General features: G+C 45.4%; 1 protein-coding gene across 4 annotated transcripts in view; it reads right to left on the reverse strand.

Moving 5' to 3' along the window:
* Positions 1-245: 245 nt before the first annotated feature.
* Positions 246-24699, reverse strand: part of SPTBN2 (spectrin beta, non-erythrocytic 2) — a 268184-nt gene continuing 243730 nt past the window's right edge. For all 4 annotated transcript variants that reach the window (XM_083165163.1, XM_083165165.1, XM_083165164.1 and 1 more), the window contains 4 exons: positions 11129-11334; positions 10841-11014; positions 2595-2637; positions 246-1104 (listed from right to left, as the gene is read on the reverse strand). In XM_083165163.1, the coding sequence (XP_083021289.1) occupies positions 883-1104; positions 2595-2637; positions 10841-11014; positions 11129-11334 (645 nt within the window). In that variant the 3' untranslated portion in view covers positions 246-882. The remainder of the gene's footprint in view (positions 1105-2594; positions 2638-10840; positions 11015-11128; positions 11335-24699) is intronic.

The raw sequence follows: 24699 nt of genomic DNA on the forward strand, positions 1-24699 counted from the left end.
GTTGGATAGTAGGGGTATGAAAAAATGGGGTGCATTTAACATGGGAGCCCAGATAATACATAAGTACCTAAGATTAACATATACCTTTAAACAATTATCTGAAACCTTGTATAATAGTTGCTAAGAGGTATACAGCCACTTATATCTCAGACTTCCAACATGCTGCACTATAAACAAGCTGAGAAACAGGAGTTGTTGCTAGTATTTAGTGTAAATTCATCATTATAGATGTGCAATATTGTGCATGTAGTTGCAGAGATCAAGTTTATTAAGTAGCATATACAGTATGTTTGTGTTAATCAGGAAGCAATACTGTGTGCAAGGTTACACTTCTGCAATACAATGTTTATACACTCAGTAGCCTGTGAAGAATAGAGCTGACATTAGGAAACATTTGACTTGTCAGTGAGAGGCATAACACAACTAAGTTCTTTCAGTTTATTGCATCTCCATCTCCATTATACGCTGCTAAATGGGCACTGCATCTCTAAGGCCTGATGTCATGCCTGGACATGCGCATAGAGACAATGAAAGACTCCACAGAGACAAAAGAATTTATAGATGATGTATTAATGATCCCCTCACGAATGGCTCCTATGTCTCATACTGAGGATCCCAAAAGGCGTCTTGATTTCATTCAGTGTAAATGGAGCACCCAGCTGGGATTTCACAATTTGCATTTCATTTTAAAGTCAAGTCATCATTGGAAATGCATGTTATGCATATATATAATAATTATATATAAAATGCTGTGGTCTTATTTACCCACACAACCACCCAAGCCCCACCCTCTCCCAAAGGTCCCATGCTGTTGGCTTGACAGGGCCAAATTAGCAGTGATGATCTGAACAGAGCAACCTGTACCGATGACAATCAGCATATTTATTTCTTCTTAAAGAAACTAAACCGTTTTTCTCTGTCCTTTTCTTTTCCTTCCTTGCTGCGCAGCGTCACTGTGCCCTCTGTGGCACTATTGGGGGACACAGGTGGCATAGTCATTGCCCGTGTCATACCCTTGGGTACACCTGGAGAACGGTCGTCTGTATCACCAGGCGAGGAAGGCAGTGAGGCACTGATCACTCTCATCCAACTGCTCATCTCAGCCTGAGGAAAAAGGGAGAAAGAATAGGTTTCTAATGAGTTTCATTATATTAAGCCTCTCAGCAGATGAAGTCCTAGAACTGGAATTTCCCTGATGTGTATGTTAACCCAACAGCAACCTCAGTGATTAAATGAGGTTTCACAAAAATGAGATTTAGTGGAGTGTTGGGGAACGAATTATTGATTCATCAACTTGCATTGCATATATTAATGTTTATTGAGGCAATTGTTGGAGAATTGCAGCTGTGGTTTGTGTCTTGGTCTTATAATGCTTGCTTGAGGTTCCATGGTACTTTCTAGTAGGCTTTGTTCTTAAATTAGAATCAAGTAAATATGACCCAATGTGGGTACACCCACTGCAAAGAACTTGGTCCCTATGACTGTATTAGTGAATGCACCTTGGAATTGATGGCTCTCAATTTACAAATGATATACGGAACTCTGCTATTTATTTTGTGCTGGTTAGAAGAACAGGAGAGCTGGTGGATTCCTGGCTATTCTGTTTTCAAGATCAAGTAACTTTCCTCTAGTTTCCTCTAGATTATAAATACTGTAATGCTGCTTTCACACCGCAAAACCTGCTTTAGACCAGGTATTTAAAACATTTTTTAAAACGGGTCAGAGTAAGTTTAACCCCTTTCACACCGCATCTAAATGCCTGGTCTAAAGCAGGTTTGCGGTGTGAAAGCGATAGTGAGAACGGCTCAGCCGGTCCATGCTGGGGGGGGGGGGTGTGTGTTCGAAGCATTGCGAGCGGCTGCAGTTCACTTCCAACTGTGTCCACGTCGACTGTGTCGACATTCGGGTAAAAAAACAGCGAAAAGTCCCATGTCGACCCAACGACTTGTCGACCTAACCCAAGTCGACCTAACCCCATATTGACCTTGTCCCATGTCGACCTAGACACCTGTTGACCTTCACCCATGTGACCTAGAGCCCTCTCGACCTTGCCCCCTGTTGACCCAACGGTGTCGACCTAAGTATGGTTGATCCACATTCTTTAAAATGACATCCACTGTTTTCTATGGGTGAAATGGGTTGAATGTGAATGGTACAAAAACGGTATTGAAATGATAATCAACCAGTTACAACATGTAATGTGAAAGGGGTTTAACTGGCGTTAGACCCGTTTTAAGAAACGCTTACAAAAACGAGTTGAAAGCAGCATGACCCTAAAGCTGCCATTTACCTACTTTTTATGAAATAGATCTACATCCCATCTGGCCTATCTGTAATGATCATTTTATTAATAACCTTTGCAGCCTATGTAATATTATATAATCCTTATTTGGCAAAATTTACTGAGGGATCATGATGTAACCAGAGCAGCTTTTTCGTAAACTATTAAAACTTTTTTTTTATTTTTATTTTTTTAAAGGCCCCTTTGGTCCAGACATTTGTGGGTATTTTACACAAAATAACCGCAATCTTCCCAAGTCCTTACAGATCTCTCTACCAGCAGGACAAGAGCAACAAGAGAAAGACACACATACCTCATCTTTTGCTTGGAAAAGATATTCCTTGCCATCCGATAAACTGTAGGATATTGAAACAAAAAATGAATAACTTTTGCAGACCAGATTTGATGGTGCTTTGTGCAGTGACAGTATATTCTTGTAAGCAACAAAAGATAATAGAGAAAGACTGAATAAAACAAGAGCTCACAATTTACAATATTATATTTTGAAAAGAGCAACAAATGTAACTTTCAATTGTTTAAAATAGGTCACAAGATGTATGTATTGGAGCCCTCAGGGTCTTGAAAAGCCACTTTATTGGCAGCTTCCTACTACCATGACCAGTGTTAGTGCAGATATACAAATATTTATTTCAGGGAGTGCAGGAGAATAAAAAAAAAATGGTGCTGGAGTGTAGTATAAAGAATGATGAAAAAAAACTATTATAACACTTGGCCCCACATGGATTTGCTTTTGGGCAAAATTTTGAAACCGTAAAATGCAACAGAAACTCTGGAATTCTATTTGTGACTTTCCGGACACAATACCTGGTAGGCAACGCTATCTATAGATGGCACTGCCTAATAGCAGCCTATAGGCCAGTGGTTGCCAAACTTTTTAAAATCACGGCACCCTAGAGAATCAGAATTTTTTTCATGGCACCCCTAGTCCAAAAGTTTCTTATTCTGTAAATTGATTTGTATGCCATACATGGGTTTATTTATGGGTGAGGGACAGGATTAGCTTCTGTTTGTCCACATAATTTATTATTGGTAGCCCACCAGCAATGTTTTTGCCTTTTACAATGACCATAAATAATTTCTATTGCCTCTAGACCACTAATCCAAGGCACCCCAGGGAGCCTAGGCACACAGTTTGGAAACCACTGCTATAGGCTTATTTTCACACGATTCACCGAGAGGAATTTAATAGAATCACTTCCAGTGTTCTCATCCATGCACAGTTAGCAACCCAGGTCATCAACACAGATGTCCACACAGCCAAAAGGACGGCTCTTGATGGAACATCCAAAGGACAGTTTATAAATCGCAAATCTTCATCAATACATGGTGTGTAAATGCAATATGTATGCATTCGGCAAGATGTAGCACATTTAAAATGCGATGTTTGATATTTCCTGCTTTTTATATGGTTACAAAACTCCTTTGACTTCTCATTTCCATATACTTTACACCAAAGGCTTAATGGTCTGATATTTACATATACACCAAGGCCTTGTTTCCCCGTGTTCATTAAAATACATGAACATTATTTCTACAACCAGTTTACAAGTCTGCAAACCTCATTAGTGGGAGCTATCAAAAAGCTTTCGGTAACCAAGTACACAAAGAAAAGGGGATTTTTGTAAGAACTTACCGTTCAAACCCCTTTCTCTAAGTCCAGTCTGGTGACACAGCTCCACCTTGGGATGTAGGAGGGTCCGCAGGAGCCAAGGAACCTATAGCTGAAACTTTTCCTCTGGCTGCAGGCTCCTCCCCATCATGCTCCAGTTCAATCTTAAAAAGCACACTAGGATACACAACTCCGTACAATGCCCGACATCTTATATGCACAATCATCTTACCATAACATGATACACATGCACGGCATGACTTACTGAGCGTAGGGGAGGGATCGCTGTGTCACCGGACTGGACTCAGAAAGGGGTTTGAACGGTAAGTTCTTACAAAAATCCCCTTTTCTCTTTCGTCCAGTCTGGTGACACAGCTCCACCTTGGGACATTCACGAGCCGGTATTATGGGAGGGTACACTCAGACTGCCAGTTCTCAACCTTTGCCCGTCCATATACAGCGTCCTCCGACGCGAACTCATGGAATCTGTAAAATTTGGTAAAGGTGTGAACAGAGGACCAAGTGGCAGCCCTGCACAACTGCTCCGCTGTAGCCTCATGACACACAGCCCAAGAGGAAGCTACTGACCTGGTGGTATGTGCATTAATCCGAGAAGGAACCTGTCTACCCACCTTGGTATAAGCAAAGGCAATCACTGACCTAAGCCATCTGGCAATGGTCTGCCTAGAAGCAGGCCAACCTCTCTTATGCACATCATAGAGAACCAACAACAGATCCGTTTTAAGGATATCCTTTACCCTGTCCATGTAAATTCACAAGGCGCGAACTATGGCCCTTATTCAGATCTGATCTTGGTACAAATTTGTTCTCAAAATGGGCAAAACCATGTGCACTGCAGGTGGGGCAGATGCAACATGTGCAGAGAGATTTTATTTTGGATGGGGTGTGTTGAAACTGAAATCCAAATTGCAGTGTAAAAATAATGCAGCCAGTATTTACCCTGCACAGAAGCAAAATAACTCACACAAATCTAACTCTCTCTCTATACATGTTAGACCTGCCCCACCTGCAGTGCACATGGTTTTGCCCATTTTGAGAACAAATCATACTGCTATCAGAACTGAATAAGGGCCTATGTCCAATTTTCTTAATTTGTCCCTATTTTTGGCCCCTTCAGGAGGGGAAAATATCAGGAGCACAATCTCCTGGTTTAGATGAAAGGAGGAAACTACTTTCGGCAAAAACTTAGGTACTGTTCGAAGCACAGCCCTGTCCTCATGAAAAATTAAATGTGGAGATTTACAGGACAATGCTCCTAACTCCGAAACACTTCTAGCCGAAGCAATGGCTAACAAAAATGTAAGTTTCCAAGACATATACTTAAGGTCAGCTGACCTTAATGGTTCAAAAGGAGGACTCTGAAGTACAGACAGAACCAAAGATAAGTCCCACGGCGCCACCGGCTGCCTATAAGGTGGTTTCAACCTGGTAACACCCTGTAAAAAAGCTATCCTTTTCTGGAAGAAGATGAATAAAGCAGAAAGCTGTAGTTTCAGAGACTGTAAACCCAGTCCCGAGGAAAAACCATCCTGTAAGAACTCCAATAATCTGGATACCTTAAATCTGGAATGAAACCTGGCAAACTGACGCTCACACCACCTGATGTAAATCTTCCATACTCTGTGATAATTTGTTGCAGATACTGGCTCACGAGACCTAAGCATAGTCTGAATCACTGTATCAGAGAGACCCTTCTTTTTCAATAAGGTGGTCTCATAAGCCAGTCCGTCAAACTGAGCCAAGCAAGGTCCTGGTGAAGAAACGGCCCTTGTCTTAGCAGGTCCTGATGAAGAGGAAGAGGCCTAGACTCCACTGATAACCTCAGAATCTCGGAGTACCATGACCTCCTGGGCCAGTTCAGTGCTATCAGAATGGTTTGCACCTGCTGAGACCTCCATCATTTCAACACCCTCGGTATCATTGGGAACGGAGGGAAGATATATACAAGGTGAAACTGCCACTGAACCATCATGGCATCCACCACCCAGGCGGCTGGGTCCCTGGTCCTGGAAAAGAACTTCGGAACCTGACAGTTGTTCCTGGATGCCATTAGGTCCACCTCTGGGAGCCCCCAGCGACTCACAATTTCCTGAAATACCTCCGGATGCAAGCACCATTCCCTCTCCAGCAGATCCTCCCTGCTGAGGAAATCCGCCTCTACATTCCGGATCCCCGGAATGAAGACAGCAGACAGAACAGGAATGTTGTTTTCTGCCCAGGTAAGGATCTGTGAGACTTCCTGCATTGCTATCCTGCTGCGAGTCCCGCCCTAATGATTCAGGTAAGCCACAGCCGTGGCATTCTCCGACTGCACTCTGATTGGAAGGCCTTTCAAACCATCCTCGGCCTGCTGAAGAGTCTTCCAAACTGCACGAAGCTCCAATGGGTGTGGTATGACACACCGACAGTCATTTCTCCAACGTCGGGATCCCGACTGCACAGGGGGAGCACAATGAAGCCCCTTGCGGGCTCGCTGCGCTCGCCACGCTGCGCTCGCCACGCTGCGGGCACGGTGGTGAGCTGCGCTCGCCACCTATTTCATTCTCACTCTATGGGGGTTGTCGGAGTAATGACTGTCGGAATCCCGACTGTCGGGGAGCCGCCCGGCACCCGCTCCAATATATTTATATATAGTCTGGATTCCTGCTTGGACCAGGGACCCTGCAACCGATGGTGAAGGGTAACTGCACCCCCAACCCCTGAGACTGGTGTCGGTCGTTATCACCACCCAGTCCCAAGCGACCGCCCCAGCAGCAACGTCTCTATGTCCATCCACCAAAGTAAGGACTCCTTTGTCTCCTGAAAGGGAAGCAAACTTTCCTGTTTCATGGTCTTTGCATTTCCTGACCAGCAAGACAGAATGTTCCATTGAAAAATTCTGGAATGAAACCTGGCAAATTGAAGAGTCTCAAAAGTCGCCACCATTTTGCCCAGGAGTTTCAGTCCCTGCCAAACTGTAGGTATGTGAGCCTGCAGTAACAGTATGACTAACTGATGGATGTCCTTTGCTTTGGATTCTGGTATGAAAACCCTGTGTAAATGGGTGTCCAGTATTACCCCCCAAAAAAGTAATCTCTGAGATGGAATTAAATGGGATTTAGACATGTTTAGAACCCATCCCATGTCCTGCAAAAACTGTGTTGCAATGGACAGGTTTTCCACCAACTTGTTCTCCGACTCTGCTTTGAATAGCAGGTCATCTAAGGATGGGATGATCACAACCCCCCTGAGTCTCAGTGACGCAGCCATTGCTGCCATCACCTTTGTGAATACCCTTGAAGCAGTGGCCAGACCAAAGGGTAGGGCCTGGAACTGTAAATGTCTCTCCTATCGCAAAGTGAAGAAGAGACTGATGTTCCCTGCATATTGGTATATGTAGATATGCATCCTGGATGTCCACGGATGCTAAAAATTCCCCTGGCTCTATGTTGCCAAGCACTGAGCGGACAGACTCCATTCTGAAATGATCCACCCAGAGGTGTAGATTTAGAGATTTCAGACTTAAAATGTGTCTGACTGACCCGTCTGGTTTGGGTACCAAGAAGAGTAATCGAATAAAAACCCTTCCTGTGTTCCTCCTGAGGGACCGGGACCACAACGCCTTTCTCCCTGATAGCCGAGGCCGCTTCCAAAAGAACCGTGCGTGCCCTGGCGTCTCGTGGTAAAGGGGTTGGCAGAAATCTATTTGGAGGATTCCCCCTGAGATTTATCCGATAACCTGTTGAGACAATGGACAGAACCCAATAGTCGGTTGTTGGAAGGTTCCACGTGTTCCAATACTGCAGGAGGCGACCCCCCACTCTGAGACCAGAACGGGGAGCCTGTACCCTGTCATGTGGAGGATTTATCCTCTCCTTTTGATCCTTGCTTCTTACTGAAGGCCCCAAATCTGTCCTCTGTTGGAAGCACCACCACGAAAGGAGGAGCAAAAAGTAGGTTTAAATGCTCCAAACTTAGAACCTGAGGCCTTAGCGGTGGTAGGCAAGAAGGTACTTTTACCCCCCGTGGCCTGTTTAATAATGGCTTCCAGTTCAGAGCCAAAAAAGCAATTCCCCTTTAAACTCTAGCATTTCCAGGGCTTTCTTAGATTAACTGTCAGCATCCCAGGCCTTGCCTTGCTGACAAAGAAGTGGAGGAAACCTTGGATGCCATCTTGGCACCTTCCTCCCCAGCCTCAGTGATGTACTCTGCAGCACACCTGAGTTTCTCTCCCAGGAAAAATGCCACAGAATCAGGCCGCAGCTGATCAGCCAAAGCCTCAGCCCACTTAATCATAGCCTTCGCTATCCAAGCTGAGGCAATAATGGGGCGGAGTGTAAATCAAACTCCCTCAAAAACAGCTTTTTAGGCATCCTTCCACTTTCTTATCCACCGGATCTTTAAAGACTGCACTACCTTGGACTGGTAATGCTGTGGCCTTGGACGGTCTAGCCACCGGTGCATCCACCAACGGGACTTTCTCCCACATTTTTATATGCTCTTCTGTCATGGGATACATATTTGCATATCTCTTGGACATAGACACCTTTTTGTCAGGTACCTTCATAGCCTCCCCTAACAATGAGACCATACCAGGGTCTGAAGGGAAAGTAACAGCTTCTCTGCGCATTCTCTTAAAAATGCACTGAGCCTTAATCCTATCTTCCTCTGACAAGTCCAAAGCCTGTCTAGCAGCCAGGATAAGATCCTCAATGCCCGGGACAGATGCCTCAGCCTCTTCCCTATGGTCACCAGACAAATCGTCTGCACACACACCATCATCATCATCTGAATCAGCTGCTAACAGAGGAGGTGTAACTGAAGGCTGTCTAGAGGAATTAGGACTATCAGGGGTTTTTGCAAACTTTTCCATGAGTGCATTCATTTTATGCACCCCCTGCGCAGTGTCCTGAATGACCTGCAATAATACGGGGTCCCCTTGCGCGGGAGCAATGGATCCCACAGAATTTTGGGAGGAAAAACTGGGGCCAGGAGACCTGATTAAATTGTCCCTCTGTCGATTTAGTGCCTCAACCAGGGCATTCATAGACCTCCCCAAGGCTGCAGCCCACGCTGGCTCTTGCATGTGTATTGCCAGGCACAGACTTACAAGCAGGGCAAGGTTCCCCTTGGTCCATCTGTTCACATGAATATTTAACCCACCAAAAACATGTCCTGCGCCCCCCCCCCTACAGAAGCAGCATCATCACCAGTGTCAGTCATGATTAACCCACAGTGCAAAATGTCAGGCAATGTACAAGACAGTATATCCTGTTGTATTAGCTGTCTGCTTGCGGTTCTGTACTTCTCAGCGTTAGCGGGGGTAGCGCTTCCAGGAGACTCCAAACTTGTGCGCAGCAACAGGTCAAACTTGTGCGCAGCAACAGGTCAAACTTGTGCGCAGCAACAGGTTCAGCCAGCTTCAGCTCACACTGCGGAGAGAGAAAATGGCGCCCGCACACAAGTGGGAAGGGACCAAGTCCCTGCTTCAGTGGGGTGGGAAGCCTGAATTGGTGCCCTTTTTCGGCCTTTAGCCGCTCCCACAATTAAGTCTCCTCACCTCCTTGTGCCTCCCCTCTGCTGGGATCCCTTGGAGTCGTCCGGCACCGCCTAATACCTGTTACAGCCTTCACCTCCCGGAGGGATTTCAGGCTATAAACCCTTCAAAGATGGCGGCCGCCATCGCGGGAGGTCCTTCCCCCACGATCCCCTTCTGCAAGGAGCCGGATGCGGAGCGCTCCCAGGGCCCAGGCAAACCCCAGCAATGCTGGGGTTAAGCGCTGTGCAGTGGGTGCAGACAGACACCCCTGCACACAGAGCGCTGACAGGACGCGCTTCTGTCAGCCTCTGCTGCGCTTTCAGTGTGATTTGTTCTATTAGAAGCAACACACTGGCGTTAAAAACCTGGGTACTTGTTTCCTAGCACGGCGCCCATCGCATCGCATACCATAAGCCATACAATGGTATGCGATGCGACGGTATACAATTTAAAATTGTATACCATTGTATATGGCATACAATGCCATACAATGCGATGCAATGCTATTTTAAATCGTATAAGCACCCTAATGGGTGCTTACAATGTTAAATGCACCCCCACTATGAACGTCAACCCGAAGCGTGGCGAGCACAGCGAGGGGCGGCGGTACACGTCCGCCGACCTTTTCATACCCCACCATCCATGTCAGCGCGGAGTTGATTTTAGATAGTGTGGCGAGCGCAGCGTGCCCCGCGAGGGGACGCGGAATACATGTAATGTAATACGCATGCGCTCGCCGCGCTTCGGGCTCGGTGGCTCGCCACACTATATAAAATCAGCTCCACGCCGACGTGGATAGTGGGGGTATGAAAAGGTCGGAGGACGCATACCGCCGCCACTCGCCACGCTTCAGGTTGACGTTCATAGTGGGGGTGCATTTAACATTGTAAGCACCCATTAGGGTGCTTATACAATTTTAAATCGTATTTGGGGGACATTTAACATTGAATAAACCCATTAGGGGGCTTCTACAATTTAAAATCGCATCGCATACGGGCATATGGCATGCGATGAAAAAAATGCCATGCGACTGAATATCGTGGGCGCCGTGCTAGGAAACAAGTACCAAAACCTGCACTCAGCCAAGCACCCACTCCTGTGGGCACCTAAAACGAACTGGAGCATGATGGGATGCAGAAGGGAAGGATCCTGCAGCCAGAGGAAAAAAGTTTCAGCTACAGTATAGGTGCCTTGGCTCCTGCGGATCCTCCTACATCCCAAGGTGGAGCTGTGTCACTGGACTGGACGAAAGAGAAATATAATTCATAGACTATCAAAACAATACCAGCTAGTGGTTCAAGAAAAGACCTGTTCCATTTGACAAAAGCTACCTAAGTAAATAACCAACATTTCAATAAACAATTCGCACCATATGTTTCTGATTTCTTACCTGAGCTTGAAGACATTCTTACGCTTCTTGTATTCATGGGCCACACTGCACTGGGCACCAGCAAGCAGGACAGGAAGCTCGCCGTGATAAGGGATGCCGCTGCCTGCACTCTTTGAATCTTTGTAGAATCCCAAACTACCTTTCTTTAGAACACAGTAAACATTCTGCCAGGACCTGTGTGTAGATAAGGAAGATACAGTGACTACAAAAATTTAACTGAAGACAGATTATGGGAATTGTGACAAAGGAACCGTCAGCGTTTTTATTTAGAACCACAAAGTATCTCACCGATTGGCAGCCTTCTTTGAGTGAGATTCCATCTCATGCTTACGATGCAACATTCCCTCCATTTGCTCTGAGGCCAAAGGCTCTGGAATATTCAGTGGCAAAGTCTGAAAGCTCATTGGGGAGAAAGTTGGCCGAGGCTGGAGCTGTGGTGAGGGGGGCTGGCTCCCGTCCTTTGCTCCATTAGTAGCATCTGAAGTATCATACCCCTAGATAAATAAACAGATATAAGAACAATATTGCTGTGCCAGGGCTTTATACCAGCCTGTGCGCAGCTAGCACCCTAAACTCATTACGTTGCACTCAACCCCTTCAGCTTTGTTTTTTTTTTTACGGAGTGCTCCCCACAAAACCCCCACTGCTGAGTGTCCCAGGGCCAGGCAGCGCCACTGAGCACTATATCAGCCGCTGCCTGGCCCTGCCCCCGGCTGTGTGTGCCGTGACATTACAAGGTCATGCTACAGCCACCACAGCCGGGGCTGGGCTGCCAGAGCTGCGCAGTGGCTGAAACGGAGTTCAGCTTCGCTGCGCAGCACAGATGGCTGCAATCCGGATAATTTTCCGGGGTTGCCAGTGGAGGGGTTAATGGTGGGGCTGGTGGCTCTGATAAGTGTGATGCTCAGGAAGGGCAACTCCACTAGCTGCATGGAGCCTGCCTAGAATGTCGGTTTAAAGCTCCAGGCAGCTCTGTTGCATTGCTACTGGTTGCAGGGAGCCTCTCCAAGGTAACATGCGAGCCTCATGCAAGTGCTGTAGGGCAGAAAAGGTGTCCCTGCTAGGGTACTCTGAGACCACACTTGCTCACACCCCCTGGTTCCATCCCAAATTATAAACAAAACAGTCTACATCTCACAATATGGACAGATTTGGGCAAAAGGGTTTAATACAGCGATTTTGTGCACTATATAATTATAGTAAACACAAAATCACACCAATCGGTGTGGAGGAGCGCTTATAAAATATATACGGAATCAATTGGGTATTACAATATTGATTAAGAGTTATTTATTATGTAAAATGAATAATAATTAAATCATATGCAAGTTAAAATGACAAGTAACCATCACAATATCATTAAAAATGATTAAGTATAGCAAAGGATTTGGCCACAATAATAATAAGGTGGACAATGGAGGTAATACTTATTCTGAGGGAGTCCCAATTCTGGCGATGTTAGAGTCCCTGGTCAAGCTCCAAACTTAGAGCTGGTATTTTTATCACGGGAGTCCATATACCTCGCAGGAGTAGGTCGCGCTGGAGGATAGATTTATAGTCCTCAAACAAGGAGGTGTCCTCACTATTTGTGCGGTCCTTAACATCCCATTGTTAAGAAGGTGGTGGTGTCCCAATACAGATGGATCTCAGTAGGAATTTGTTGTGAGTGTGACCAGGAACCAAATAATTCAGCCGGCTCGTATTTGTAGCAGGGTACTCCAATAAGTCCTCAGAATTGTCCAACAGACTGTTAAAATAGGCAGGTGCTTCCTAACATGTTTCGTTTGATAAAGTTGCTAGATAGCAACGAAACATGTTAGGAAGCACCTGCCTATTTTAACAGTCTGTTGGACAATTCTGAGGACTTATTGGAGTACCCTGCTACAAATACGAGCCGGCTGAATTATTTGGTTCCTGGTCACACTCACAACAAATTCCTACTGAGATCCATCTGTATTGGGACACCACCACCTTCTTAACAATGGGATGTTAAGGACCGCACAAATAGTGAGGACGCCTCCTTGTTTGAGGACTATAAATCTATCCTCCAGCGCGACCTACTCCTGCGAGGTATATGGACTCCCGTGATAAAAATACCAGCTCTAAGTTTGGAGCTTGACCAGGGACTCTAACATCGCCAGAATTGGGACTCCCTCAGAATAAGTATTACCTCCATTGTCCACCTTATTATTATTGTGGCCAAATCCTTTGCTATACTTAATCATTTTTAATGATATTGTGATGGTTACTTGTCATTTTAACTTGCATATGATTTAATTATTATTCATTTTACATAATAAATAACTCTTAATAAATATTGTAATACCCAATTGATTCCATATATATTTTATAAGCGCTCCTCCACACCGATTGGTGTGATTTTGTGTTTTGTATAGTGTTTTTTTGGGGTCTAGACACCCCCAAGTGTGAGCAGCTAAACAAAACTTCCTTTTGTAGGCGCCTGTTTCTCAGCCTTTGGCTGTGAAACCTCTTTGCTCCATATAATTATAGTGGCAGAGAAAACACTGTGCCAGGGAGACTTGAGTCAGAGGAAATCTATACAACAAACCTGCTGTACAACACAGATAGGATATCATTTATAATGCTCTCCCAGAGGGACAGCAATATGGACTCAATTTTGAATTTCTTTTAAAAACACATGCAAGGTGCGCATGTACGGTATAGGGGAACTTTCTTATTTGTATTTGACAGGTTTTCTTTAAAGTAGGAGTACTGTTTTTGACAGGTTCTCTTTAAAAAAGGAGTCCGATGAACCTACTCCCATTGTGCACTTTATCCGTATCGACAAATCAAGGCTTTCCAATATGTTGGATTTTCCTGATCCCTTTATACAGGCGTTGGGAGAATGGGTAATTGCCCCAATTCTCCCCTGATGTAAAAAGCCCCTAGTCGGTAGTGTCTCCTGTTTCCTGTGCACTTAATGTATTTCCCAATGGAGCAAACTAAGGACAATCTCTATTTTACTGGATAGACCTAAGAGACATCTCAGCAGGAAGCAGATGCTCTAGACCAGGCATGTCCAACCTGCGGCCCTCCAGATGTTGTGAAACTACACATCACAGCATGCCTTGCCATAGTATTGCTATTAGGGAATGCTAAAACTATTGCAAGGCATGCTGGGATGTGTAGTTTCACAAAAGCTGGAGGGCCACAGGTTGGACATGCCTGCTCTAGACAAAGAGGTACTTATGTAATATCTGGGCTCCCGTTTTTCTTATGAGACCGCGTCCGCTCGCCACGCTTCGTGCACGGTGGCTCGCTGCGCTCGCCACACTATATAAAATCAACTCCATGCGTAGTTGGATAGTAGGGGTATGAAAAAATGGGGTGCATTTAACATGGGAGCCCAGATAATACATAAGTACCGACAAAAATACATCCTGAACATGCGCCAAGTTCTCACTTCAGCTAATCCTGTCCTGTGAGGGAGAGGTATTTCAGGAGATAAAGCAACAATGGCAGAAGATCTATGTCATTAGAAACAGAGTGACAAACTAATTATAGAAAATAATATTTAATAGAACCCCATTTGCTAGCCAATACCTCTAAGACATCTGATGGAGAACATTTCTGCTTGCGCGATAGAAAAAAGCATGTTTTGATACAATGGGGTGGATGCAGTTAGACTCCCCCAGCAAGCCTATGCCTGTAAGTGATGCTATATGCCACACTTATGGTAGATCCAGTCTTTCTGATCTAGGTTTGCTGCCCCATAGAGCTGTGTACAAAAATCTGTGTGCGGGGTGTCCCAGACTGCCAGCATTTAAACACTACTGTAACTTGCTTCCCTCCCAGCTAATGGAATTGAGCACTAACAAATTACTACTCACAAGGCCCTTTGGGTGACCATAGAAATGGGGGAGAAGGACATTATTCGTACTGGGGTCATCTATAGGCCACCAGGCCAGGGGCAGGATTTGGACAGGAGCCTATTGCTTGATGTCACTAAAATGGCTTTAAAGGGGGAAGTCATAATCATGGGAGACTTTAATCTACCTGATGTGAATTGGGAGGAGTCTTTTGCAAGATCATCTATAAGTGGCAAATTTCTAAATTCCCTACAGGGAGCCTCTCTCAAGCAATTGGTGAGGGAGCCTACTCGCAAAGACTCAATATTAGATTTAATACTCACAAATGGTGACAGAATATCAGACATAAATGTGGGTGAGAACCTGGGATCCAGTGATCATCAAGCAGTATGGTTTAGTATTAAGGTAGGGTCACACAAAAATTAAGGTGTTGGATTTTAGGAAGGCTGACTTTGCAAAAATGGGGAGATGTTTAAGCGACTCATTAGCGGATTGGAGGAACTTGAAAGGAGTGCAGGAGAGGTGGAAATTTTTTTTAAAAAGTGCAATACTAAAGGCAACGGACCTTTGTATCAAAAGGGTTAAGAAAAGTAACAGGAAAAGGAAGCCAGTGTGGTTTACAAAAGAGGTATCAACTAGTGTAAAAGCAAAAAAGATGGCCTTTAGGACATACAAGCAGACTCAAAATAATAATGACAAAGAAGTGTATCTTGCCAGATGCAAATATGCTAAGAAAGTGATCAGGCGTGCCAAGGCACAAGCTGAGGAGAAAATGGCTCAGTCGGTAGATAAAGGAAACAAAACTTTTTTTAAGTATATAAGTGAAAGGAGAAAATCAAATGGAGGAATAATAAGACTGCGGACAGACACTGAGAATTTGGTGGAGGGAGACAAGGCAATTGCAGATCTAAATAATTACTTTTGCTCCGTATTCACTATAGAAGGAGAAGGGAAGGGACCACAGTTAAGTTTCAAGGACATTCATAAAAATAAGGTAGATGGAAGTACATTTGCTAGGGAGAAAGTCCTAACAGAATTTTCAAGACTGAAAGTGGTTAAATCAATGGGGCCAGATGGAGTGCATCCAAGGATACTAAAAGAACTAAAAGATGTGTTGGTAGCACCATTAACAGATTTATTCAACCAGTCACTAGATACAGGTGCAGTTCCAGAGGACTGGAGAAAAGCAAATGTAGTTCCACTGCACAAAAGTGGAAGCAAAGAAGAAGCAAGTAACTACAGACCAGTGAGCCTTACATCAGTAGTAGGGAAATTAATGGAAACTCTATTAAAAGAAAGAATAGTGGAATATCTTAAATTAAACAACTTACAGGATCCAAAACAGCATGGTTTTACTGCAGGGAGATCATGCCAAACAAGTCTCATTGACTTTTTTGACTCCTTGACCAAAATACTAGATGAAGGGGGGGCTGAAGATGTGGCATATCTAGACTTTAGTAAGGCTTTTGACACTGTCCCACATCGCAGGCTGCTAAATAAACTTGAAAGTGTGGGAATGGATTATAAAACAATTAAATGGATAAGAACCTGGTTGCAGGATAGGAAACAGACAGTTGTAGTAAATGGAGTGCATTCTATGGAGGGACATATTACCAGTGGAGTACCCCAGGGATCTGTACTTGGACCAGCGCTCTTTAATATCTTTGTTAGTGACATTGCAAATGGTATTGAAGTTTCGGAAAGTATGCCTCTTTGCAGATGACACAAAGATATGCAACAGAGTAGACACACCAGGAGGGGTAAATCAAATGACTGATGATCTAAGTAAACTTGAGAATTGGTCAAGAGAATGGCAACTACAGTTTAATGCTAAAAAATGCAAAATTATGCACTTGGGACTCAAAAACCGAAAGGCTCAATATAGTATCAAGGGTACTATAATGGAAACTACGGAGGAGGAAAGAGATCTAGGAGTCACTATTTCAAGTGACTTAAAGGCAGGGAGGCAATGTAATAAAGCAATGAGGAAGGCTAGTCAGATGCTTGGTTGCATAGGGAGAGGAATCAGTAGCAGGAAAAAAAAACGTAATAATGCCACTTTATAGGTCATTGGTACGACCTCATCTGGAATACTGTGTCCAGTTCTGGAGACCATATCTTCAGAAGGATATAAATACATTGGAGAGTGTACAAAGAAGGGCAACTAAAATGGTGCATGGCCTAAATCACAAAACTTACCTGGATAGACTAAAATATCTTAACATGTATAGTTTAGAGCAGAGAAGGGAAAGGGGGGACATGATAGAAATCTTCAAATATATCAAGGGTTTCAACATAGTACCGGAGGGTAATTTTCTTCAAAGGAAAATAAGTAATAGAACACGAGGACATGCACTGAAACTGGAGGGAGGTAGGTTCAGGGGAAATGTTAGAAAGAATTACTTCACAGAAAGGGTAGTGGATAAATGGAATAGCCTCCCATCAGAGGTGGTAGAGGCTAAGACAGTAGAACAATTTAAACATGCTTGGGATAGGCATAATAATATCCTTACAAAGAAATAAGGATTAAAAAGGGATGAGTTTACCTGAAGGGTAAAAAAAGGGGCAGACTAGATGGGCCAAATGGTTCTTCTCTGCCATCAAATTCTATGTTTCTAAAGGCCCCCATACACTATGAGATTTATCTGATCTGTAAAATTGCATCTGATTTCCCTTGAACTACCCTGGCAGCTTCCCAGGAGGCCTACATACAATTTGAGACTTGATGTGCCATTTTTTACATCCAATTTGTGTCAGATAAATCACATGTGATTAATCACGTGATTTATCTGACGCAAATTGGATGTGCCATGAGATTTATCTGATGGGATGGCCCTAGGGAGTGGCCTGAGCAGTGCTATACCTTGCAGGTATTATGCTGCCTATACATATGTGAGATATTGCATGCAATCATTTGATTTCGGCCACATCTGGCCGATAAATCGAATGATTGCATGCATTTTGAAGGGGACATTCGACGCGATGCGCAGACACGCCGTTGAATGTCGCATCGATAAATATTATGTGCAGCACATAATATCTATCAAATTGCATAAGCAATCACCTGTGGTTTTTAACCACAGGCGATTGCTCAAATGCAATCAGCGTGGGGACTGGAGCTGGTGGTGGCGGCGGACAGGAGCGCTGGTGGGGACCGGCGGTGGCGGAGGACAGGAGCGCTTGCGGGGAGCTCTTCACACCGTTGTAAGGGGCTTCGCCCCCTTAACCTGATACAGCCTTTATTGTTTGAAATATGGTTTGGCCGGGTGGGGAAATAGTGCGGGTGCTGGAGTGGTGAGTGTGATGTTTGAACAGGTGGTTGTGGGGGTGCTGCGTGATAAGGGGTATAGGTGCAGGAATATGGGTATAAGCGTGGTATATATATGGTAGGTATAAGGGGTATATAGGCAGCTATTCGGATATAAGCTGGTTATAGCAACACACTAACCCTGACACACTAATGTTGACACACGGACAGATGTGGACACAGTGATGTCTACACACAGACAGATGCTGAAACATGGACACTAACACAGTAACCCTGAAATGTGGACACACTGATGCCGACATACAGATGCTAACACATGGACACAATTATGCTGACACATGGACAGAAGCCGACACGCTGAACCAACACACAGGAGCGCACACAGCCACAGGACACTGACACAGTAACCCCAAACACGCTGAAACATTGATTATGACACAGACGGATACTAACAATACTAACATACCGACACACCAATGATGACACATAGACAGATGCAGACATCCTGATGCCGACACACAGACATATGCAGATACATGGACACTGACACAGTAACCCTGACACATGATGACACGTGGATGCCGACATGCATACATATGGTAACACACTAACACAATGATGCCGACACACAGACATCTGTATTAGACATATATACATCAGTCACCCCATATAATATACTCAGTGATATCCCCAATATATCACTGATCTGTTCAATTTGATTTTTAAGTAGTACATAAGATATTACATTACACATCATATTCATATTATTTCATGTACACTGGCAGAAAGTGGGATATCTACTGTATGTATTGTACATATAATACATATTGTACATATATGTATTGTACATATAATATGGAGACAATCTATTTCCTACCACACACATGGTTTATATGGAGATTTAATTTAAACTTTTTCACCTCACTCCTGGGTTTCCTTCAGCAGCTGGGGAGAGGAGGGGGGGGGGGACAGACATTCATTAGCTGGGGTCTGGGGGGCGTGCACTGCTGTCTTTCAGAAGCTAAGGAGAGAGGGGGGGCGGGCTCTGCAGCGGTGCAGACATTCATTAGCTGGGGGGGGTCGTTCTGGGCTCTACAGTGCCGTGCACTGCTGTCATTCAGCAGCTGGGGAGGAGGGGGGTCCGGGCTGTAAAGCCCGTGCAGACATTCAGCAGCAGGGGAGAGGGAGGGTCGCTGTACAACCCGTGCTGTGACTGTCATCCAGATTGAAGCAGGGAGGGAAGAGTCTTGTCACTGCCGCCCTCTGCCCTCCCATCGCGTCTTCCCCTTCCTGTGACGCCGGCTGCTGTTACTACACTGGGGGTTGGACTGGAGGAGGTCCACAGCGCCGGAGAGGAGGTACCCGGAGTTCTATAGATATATCGGATCTGAAACATCGTGGGTGCTAAAAATCGCCCATGATGGCTCAGATTCCGATATATCTTATGTTCTGCAGGTCCGACCACCTGATCCAATCTGATGATCACGGGAACGCGCATCAGATTGGATCAGATGTCACAAACATGCGATTTTGGGCCGATTTCACCCGATTTATCGGCCCAAAGTGCCGAAATCGGGTGAAATCGGCCCAAAATCGCATAGTGTATGGGGGCCTTAAGTCTTCGAAGCATGCCAGCACAATGTAGTGCAGTCTGCAAGTGCTTTTGGAGCATTACATAGTGTGGATATAAAAGGACTGATCCAGTGGCGTAGCTATAGTGCAGCAGACCAGGAGGTGCCAGGGCCAGCAGGATCTGTAGGGAGAGCTAAAAATACTGGAGCTGCTCCTGCAGCAGGGAGAGACAGCCAGGCAGTATGCAGCTCATGCCGCAAGGTAGCACTGTGACTGTAAGAGTCGGGAGCACGCTCTGCCTCATACTCCTTGTCGGAATTTCCCCTCTCTGCCTGCTGCCAGACACCCCCTTCTATCCCCCGGCACCACCTGCCAGCGGTATCGGACCACCTACTGAGGGCTGAGGAACAGGAGGCCGCCACCCCCTCTCTCAAAGCTGTCGGCCTGGGCCTCCTACAGCACCAGCATCGATCCCAGCAGAGCACAATCACCAGAGGAAAGGGCTGGTGGCTTTGAATGACCTGTTCATGAGAGGGTGAGAGTGCTAAACAGCACAGGCAGTGGGACTTAATATTATCACATGGGGGAAGGGAGGCAGACCATGATATATATATATGTATGTGTATGTATGTATGTATGTATATATAAACGGACAAAGGCACTCAGAGGCTTGATGCAGGTGAAAAAACTGGAGGAATTTTTATTCCATTGCCTGTCTACGTTTCGGGGGTCATGCCCCCGTCGTCAGGACACAAAGGCACAAGTAACTTAGTAACAATTTAAAAATAGTTTTTAATCTAATGAGTGTATCTACACTCATTAGATTAAAAACTATTTTTAAATTCATTTTAATTAGGTCCACAGCACAGTCGGTAACACAGTAGTGGGGACACTCAATTCCATTAACATAAACATGTAGAAATACATGACAGGTTTTTCTTACTTGGGATTTGTTTCTGTTTTTTTTCACGTTTTTTTGCTTTGTAGGTTTTTTCACGATTTTTCACATATATCCAAGTCAGTCAAAATAGACGGAACTTGGTCTTATTACCAGCACTAATACAACATGACATAACACTAACGATAGCCATCCAGTCTGACAGTATACCTGTACAGTACGGGTGACAAACTAGAATGGGGCATACCCAACAACAATAACGATGCCCAGTAGCACACTTCCTTTTTTCTTTTGCTTTCTTCTTTCACACACAAATATACGTAAGATTACACAGGGTTTGTTTTCAGATAATAAGGGGCACGAGTCGACATGGCTTTTTACATGTCCAATAAGGGCACAAGCTATAGTACATAATGGCTTGCAATGTATTGTTTACATAAAATATTCGGTATGCATTCTTCTCCACAGATAGATTACAACCAGATTACGGAGATACGTACATTGTTTATATAATAGACGCATATCTATATTAACAGACTCATCCCCCATACATATGTTACCAACACCGCTTAGAGGCCAATTTTTTATAGGGCACAAGCACATTTAATCGATTAACATAACAGGATAACCCACGTAGATGAGAACAGCCATGTCAAATAGGAAAGCTAATACAAGGAACATGAACACCATCTAGTGGTTACCTGGCCACAGCACACCTATGTTAATACGTATTACACACTAACAAGGCAGTCACTAAATATCATTTTAATACATACACAAAAGAGATTATATTTAAGAGTAAGGAGATAGGATAGGAATACTGCACAATACAAACACTAATCACAACAAGTTTGATAAAGTATTTTGTCTGTTTTTAGATGCCAGAATGAACTACTGGCAGACAGTCAGTGAAGCGCACGCATGAGGCCCCCGGTAAGGGTGCCGCGTCACTTCCGGCTATGACAACTCGGAAGTAGGATCCGACGCCATGGAGGGGGCGGAATGGCGACGCCGACGTAGGGACCTGGTAAGCTATTTAATATCTGTAGCAATTGTAACACACTGTTTATGTCCTGAAGACGGGCTCCGGCCCAAAACACTGTTGACTTACAGTAAATTACTATTTGAACAAGTACCTGGAGTGACGCTTCTTTCCACACGCTATTTGACAAGCGCTGGTGCAGCCAGCGTATAGCGGGCACCCAGGTCAAGGTACAGAGTGGAGCAGGGGCAAGTGAGGAGTGCCGGACCTCCAATAATAAATAAATTATATATATATATATATATATATATATATATATATATATATATATATATATATATATATATATATATATATATATATATATATATATATATATATATGCAGTGTGTATGGTTTGTATGTATGCACTGCGGTGTGTGTATGCAGAGTGTGTACTGTATGTGTGTGTATGTATGGTGTGTATATATGCGGTGACTTGTGTATTTATGATGTGTATGCATGCTGTGTGTATGTGTGTATCTAGTCCTTAGGGACCTCCTGTCTGTGCCCCCTGGAGCTTTTATTGGGCTTTGCTTCCTACTGTGTCGTGAATACTGCATGTGACGTCATCATGAAGGTGTGCCCTCTGGTTATCTCTTATATATTTATCCAGAACTGTCAGCCTGACTGTGTGTATAACGCTGGGGGCGGAGTCATAGTCTAACAGCTATCAGCGCCTTTGACTCCGCCCACACACAGTCACAGAGTGACAGAGAGGCACCATAGTGACTGGGGAAAGTTACAACCAGACACCCTGCTGCCACTCCCGCCCCCCTCCTGCAGACGGGGAATGTAATGTATAGAGACAGATTTATATGCATTTGCATATTTTGCCCATTTTTACTGGTTATTGCATATTTTACCTAAAATCTAGTGATGGTGCATATTTTAGGCCCTGCCCCCTTTCCACCCGCGAGTCACAGCACTGCTTTGCCCTGCTGCTGCTGGCCAGGTAGTGGTAGAGTGTGCAGGCTGGGGCAATATGTGCGCAGTGTGGGGAACCTTGGATATACGCTATGTCTGACACTGCTCTAGGCTGCCAATCCTTGTTGTTAAAAGTCAGTTGGGGCGGATGCCATTACGAAGCTCCTGAACCTTTGCCTGCGCCTGGCTTGGGAGTTTACACCAAGAGACAGACTTCTGCAGCAGAGGAGGGGTGGGCAGAAGGGTTGTGACATCACACGGTGTGGAGGAAATGCCGTATCACAGTGAGTATGCGGCGCAGGGAGGAAGCCTTCTACTGCGCCGCCCTCACACGATATGCTGACATTTGATCCATCGGCGCTGGACATGAGGGTCCGTGTAGTTGATGCAAGAAGAGCTTTGGACGCTGCAGTCTGCTGTAGCAGCCAGGAAGAAAAAAAATCCTGTGTACAGCACTAGACATCTGCAGATGCTGTGGGCCTATTTTTGAGGTTTATTTGCAACTGATTTTATGCTGATTTTTAAATAAGTTAAAAATTACTTTTTTTATTATTTAATGTAGCATATTTTAACACGTTTCATGCATATTTTAAGTATTTTTCATGCATATTTCAAGCTTTTTATGTTACATATAATCCTTTCTCTAGTAATGTACCTTGGCCTAGCTGCCACTATACTGTGATATAACTTATTGCAATACTTAGGCAGCACACAGCCATATTACACTACACAGAAGTACAGCTACACTGAGTGCAGACTTCTCCAGCACAACTGCGGCCCCACCCCCACTTCCATTTCCCTTCAGCAGCCTGACCAGTGACTTCACCCCTGCCTCCTCTCATTGGCTAGGCCCAGTGCATGTGACTGACTTCTGTGTGACACTGCAGCCCCCCCTCCCTCCTGTGTGACCCTGCAGGCCCCCCCCCTCTCCTGTGAGACCCTGCAGGCCCCCCCCCCCCCTGTGTGACCCTGCAGGCCCCCCCCCTCCTGTGTGACCCTGCAGGCCCCCCCCCTCCTGTGTGACCCTGCAGCCCCCCCCCCTCCTGTGTGACCCTGCAGGCCCCCCCCCCCCCTCCTGTGTGACAGTGCGCCCCCCTGGTAGTTATGTATTAGCAGGACGCCCAATTAGCATATGTACGGCACCGTAGTGAAATCGCATTGTATGCGATTTTTTGCATGCAATGCGATTTCCTTATGTAATTTATTCACTGCTCTCTGTCCTTGGGCGGTGCAATGAGATTGCATCGCACCCCGCTTAAAACAGCGTGCGATCGCATGCGATTTATAGTGTGCGATGCCATTTAATGTACTATACACTTGTATGACATACAATGGGATTAAGGCACCCCCCCACTATCCACACCACCCCGAACCGTGGCGAGCCCCGCGAGGGGCGGCAGAACGCGTCCTCCCGATCTTTTCATACCTCCACTATCCAAGTCAGCGTGGAGTTGATTCTATATAGTGTGGCCGAAGCGTGGCGACGCGGAATACATGTAACGTAATCCGCGTGCGCTTGCCACGCTTCGGGCTCGGTGGCTCGCTGTGCTCACCACACTATTTAAAGTCAACTCCACGCCGACGTGGAGAGTGGGGGTGTGAAAAGGTCGGGAGGACGCGTTCCGCTGCGCTCGCCATGCTTCGGGGTGGCGTGGACAGTGGAGGGTGGCTAAATCCCATTGTATGTCATACAAGTGTATACTAAACTAAATGGCATCGCACCCTATAAAATCCTGTGTGACAATGTGCCCTCCCCTTCCTGTGTGGCACTGCGCCCCCCCTCCTGTGTGGCACTGCTCCCCCCCTCCTATGTGACTGTGTGTCTCCACCTATGACTGTGTGCCCCTTTCCTCTGCCCATGCCTCCAACACTTATCACTTATGTGCATGTCAATTGCCTTTTCGGTGTGTGTGTCAAATGTGTGTTCCCTCCTCCTCTGTGCGTATCCCATCCCGTGTGTGTCTCTCTGTTTCCCCTTCATTTATGTGCGTGTCCCTTTTTGTGTCTATTTCACCTCCTGTGTGCGCGCTACCAGAGTGAGAGGAGAGCGTCACTGTGCAGATCACCTGCGTGTGTGTTACTGGTGTGTCAGAGTAGCGCATCACTGTGGAAATCACAGTGTGTTAGGTTGTAGGATGAGGCGAGTTAGGTTTAGCCAGCAGGGTCCAGAGATAGGCACTATTGAGGAGGGATAGGCTGTGGGGGGGGGATACTGTAATCTACTACAAGCCCCAGCATGGACACTGCCAACCACTACAATCCTTAATGTGCCCAATGTCTCCCACTACAAGTCCCAGCATGCCAACTGCCATCAACTACAAGCCCTACCATGCCCACTGCCAA

Source organism: Crinia signifera, chromosome 11 (genome assembly GCF_055691185.1).
Source record: "Crinia signifera chromosome 11, ASM5569118v1, whole genome shotgun sequence".
NCBI classification, from domain to species: domain Eukaryota; kingdom Metazoa; phylum Chordata; class Amphibia; order Anura; family Myobatrachidae; genus Crinia; species Crinia signifera.